This window comes from Gavialis gangeticus, unplaced genomic scaffold (genome assembly GCF_001723915.1).
Source record: "Gavialis gangeticus isolate Ggan-Ray unplaced genomic scaffold, GavGan_comp1, whole genome shotgun sequence".
NCBI lineage: Eukaryota > Metazoa > Chordata > Crocodylia > Gavialidae > Gavialis > Gavialis gangeticus.
Window position 1 is genome coordinate 37,435,040 of NW_017729000.1, and position 4,126 is coordinate 37,439,165.

A 4,126-nucleotide genomic window follows, 5' to 3' on the forward strand; every position below is an offset into this window, starting at 1 on the left:
AGGCCAGGCCCCAGGGGCCATGGCCTCCTCCCACCCACCCCATTGCTATGCTATTGCACACAGCTGTTGAGAAATGGAACTTGCCAAATTAATAAGTTAAGTACAATGTGCATGGATATGTTGCTTGGGCAGAACCTTCCTGCAAATATGAACCCCCTATATTGAAGCTGTCTCTGAGCTGGAGAGTGGATTGGGATTCACTGAGTTAAATTTCAGTAGGGATGTTGGAGTCTCAGGTGGGCTGAGTTGAAGTCACCAGGCACAGCTGATCCTAATTAGACCTAGACCTCACATTTACAGAGAGACTAGATTTATTTTTTTTTAAAAGCTAGGGCAGGGAGCTTGAGACACTGGAATTCTGGCTTTTCCTGTGGTTGCTGAGTTCCCTGATAACTTATTCAAAATTAAATAAAGTAATCTGCAGGAACCGTGTCCAGACATTTTTTTTTGGAGGCTGCCACTTTCTTTGAAAAGAAATCTGTGAAATACCAGGAAAGTGTAGGATCTGGCATTTTTGCTTGGTTTGATCTTGTAAAATTTTTGTGTAGCTGCACAGATGCAAGTACTCCTCTGACTTTTCAAGGTAAAATTGAATATACAAACAAACACTCTTACTGCCCTCCTACCACACACAGCTCCCATATGGTGCTAGTTGCTGGGTCACTGACTATTAAATACAGTAATATCTCCTGCTGTTAGAAGGCTTGGGCAGGAGCAAGGCCTTTGCTTCAAGGCCATGCAGATATTGTCTCTTTTTTGGGTATGCCTGTTCTAGTCTCATCCACAGTTTATGTTCTCATTATTAACGTTTCCTTTTTAAGAGTGTCCTTGCAGCAGAGTATAAAATAGTGCCATACATTTTTTCTACTGAAGCTTTTATACAACTGCCAGATTTCAGGGGGAACTGAGTAATAAGTGATAAGTGATTCTGCTAGATGTAGAGTGACCACCTTTTCAAAATGGAAAGGCAGGACTCATGCCTGCCTCTCCCCCTCCCTTCCCCCTGCTGGCAGCACGGCCAGGGCAGAGCCAAGTGGAGCAGGGGCAGATTCAGGCTCAGGGATCCAGGCCCTGTTGCCTTTCCCTCAGGAGCCCCATACTGGCTGCATGCCCCCTGCCCACCCAGCAGCAGCAGGGGGCACAACTCCACCATTGCCTCCACTGCTGTCAGGTGGGCACAGGGTGTGCTGCCAGCATGGGACTCCCAGGGGAGGGCAGCAGCACAGGGAGCCTGGAGCCCACGGCAGGCAGTCCACATCTGCACCCAGTTCATACACAAATCTGGGGGGGTATGTGCCCCCCATTTTGCCCCCCCCCACCCCAGGGAGTGGGCATAGCAGTGAACAGCTGCACCGCCTGGATACTCCATTCTGTTCCCCACCCTGGCTCTGGGCTCCATGCACCACCCTGGCTGGGCAATGCCCCCTAGCCCATGCCACTGCCCCATTCCCTCCCTCACCATGGGGTTCTTGATTCTCCCCCATTTCAACCTTATGTTCCCTCCCCTGCATAGACTTACCTGACAGGAGCTGCTCTTCATGCTGTCTGGCTGTATTCCTGGCCATGTGCATGTGTTCAGGTGCGCACATGCATGTGGTGCCCCCAGCATCCTGTTCCTAGCAGCTCCTAGCAGCCCCTTGCAGCCCATCTGGAATGCTGCCAGCCTGCAAGGGGGAACCTGCCATTTCCCGATCCCTGCATGATACTGCAAATCCGGGACAAATGTTATCCTGGACTCATGAAGCTCAGGACTGGGACTTGATGTTCCCATTCTAGGACTTTCCCACCCAGTTAGGGATGGGTGGTCACCCTAGCTAGACCTTAGACTGACTGTATTACAGATAGCCACATATGGCTAAAAAAAAGAAAAAAAAGTTGATGCAATGTCTTTTTTGAAGATTTTTAGAATGTTAGTAACAATAATGTTGGTGTCAAAGCAGTTGTTGCTTCTGGTTGCTTGCATCAGTTTTGCAAATATATTATTTTTAAAATGATATGTATCAATTAAAGTGTTCTTATATAGGAGAGTTCTGCTTTTTTACTCCTTTCGCAGAAATTTCTGCAAACAATGAAAAACCAAGATAAGCTGTGATCTTTTTTATTTTTCTCCCCTTTTTTTAGAATGCAATTTGTTTGGGAGCAGGGGACAAAGCTGTGAGTGAATACAGATCAGTTCTCTACTATCAGGTCAAACAGCCACGCTGGATGGAAACACTAAAGGTATGGCAAGCATATTTCACTGACATTTTCTGTTTCAATTGTCAGTTCCTATGTTGTTTAGAAGGAAGGTATTGCAGTGTAGATCACATTTTTGGTAACAAATAGCTTTGGGTCTTGAATACAGATAAATGCATGTACCATCAGTCATATATCAGCTATCAGTTAGGGATATGTGATTAGTGATGCTTAAAGTTTTGGCCTAAAAATTATGTTGGAATTTCTTGTAGCAAAACAAATGAGATCATTTTAGTTTACCTTATGTTCTTAACATGCCTCATTGAAAATGAAATATTACCTTGTACTGTTTTAAAACAGTGGAAGTGAGGGAGCTTGCATGATTAGAAACAACAGAAATCTCCCATAAACTTTTATTATTTTTTATTGTCTTGGATAGCTTTTGTCAGGGATGAAATGAAAGGCAACTGTGCAATTTGTATTTAATATCTAATGGAAGTTTCTGAAAGTGGTAATTAGAAAACACAGCTCAAGGTTGCATGACAAGCTTTCCAGTAAAAATGCTTTTTGTGACAGCATTATTGAAGATTACTCATGTAATATAGCCCATCTGTATTTAACTAGGCTGCAATTAAATTATGATGCAGTGGGCAGAGGAGGGGTAGAAAACTTGGACACCATCAATTGTATATGTGCCTTGAAGGCAGTCTGGTATTTTGAGTCATGTTGTTTTAGTTCTAAATTTTAGCATTAACTTTTGATCAGATTTTTGTGTTCTGAGCAATTAACAATAGTCATTATATTAAGGCTGGGATTCCAAGTTGCTTTTATGTAAGGCTGAATACTCTTATGTAGTTGGTAAGGTCTGATAAAATAACCCACTGGCGTTGTTAGTAGAGTAATAAAAAAGATGGTATCAACATGATACAACTTTAAATATTTGTGACATGTTTGATTATAAAAAAATTTGGACTGCTGCAAATATTTGATTTCTTACTTTGAGATTTCATACAACTTGTTTAGAAATTATAATGCAAAGTGTGAATAAGATGTGGTCTTGACTCCTTTATGTACTATTCATGATTGACACTTGCTTTGCAGTCTCAAGGAAACTTTTTTATCCCTGTCTCAGTTTATCTGTTTCTAAAATGGGTATAATTACCTTGAGAGGGGATTTTACAATGACTGATTAATGTTTAAAAGTAATAATAACAGAGTATAGTATACCTGTTTTTAGCACATGAACATCCGCCAGTACTGTAACTGATGGCTGTAACATTCCTCATGTTCTGCTACACTTGACTGTTGCTTTAATTTGAGGAACTAGCAGCATATGATTATATAGACATTGCACATTGTCTTTTAGTGTGGCCAGACCTAGGCCCAGCTTTGTTTGACTTGTGTATGCAAGGCAGCACGTAGGAGTAATTGCAGAGAGTATTTTTAATATGCTCAGCAATTAAAATAAGGCTGTATCTTCATGTAGAGATGCAGACATGCATTACAGGAAACATTGATTTTTTTAAAATATATTTTTATTTACTATACTATGATCTGATTTATACAAGGTGGCAATTCCCATTGAAGATATGCAAAGAGTACATCTGCGCTTCATGTTCAGACACAGGTCATCTCAAGAGTGTAAGTATGACTTTTTTTCTCTTTGTTACCAGGTAAGATTAGCTTGATATATATCATATATTAAACACATCATTGTGTGCTTTACAGCTAAAGATAAAGGTGAAAAGAATTTTGCAATGGCCTATGTCAAGCTAATGAAGGAAGATGGTACAACTCTGCAAGATGGCTCCCATGATTTGGTAGTCCTGAAGGTATAGTAAAGAGAGCTTTTATATCAGAAGAATTCTAATTTGCTCGTGAATACTTTCTTCACTGTATTGTTTTCTGTGAAATCCCATATTTTGTTATCCTTTGCTCTCTACCACCCATA

At 41.1% G+C, this 4,126-nt stretch overlaps 1 protein-coding gene across 1 annotated transcript in view; it reads left to right on the top strand.

Moving 5' to 3' along the window:
* Window positions 1–4,126, top strand: part of DOCK2 (dedicator of cytokinesis 2) — an 849,953-nt gene that overhangs the window by 91,779 nt on the left and 754,048 nt on the right. Inside the window, exons 15-17 of the mRNA XM_019506524.1 lie at window positions 2,122–2,220; window positions 3,744–3,816; window positions 3,904–4,007. Coding sequence (XP_019362069.1) covers window positions 2,122–2,220; window positions 3,744–3,816; window positions 3,904–4,007 — 276 coding nt within the window. The remainder of the gene's footprint in view (window positions 1–2,121; window positions 2,221–3,743; window positions 3,817–3,903; window positions 4,008–4,126) is intronic.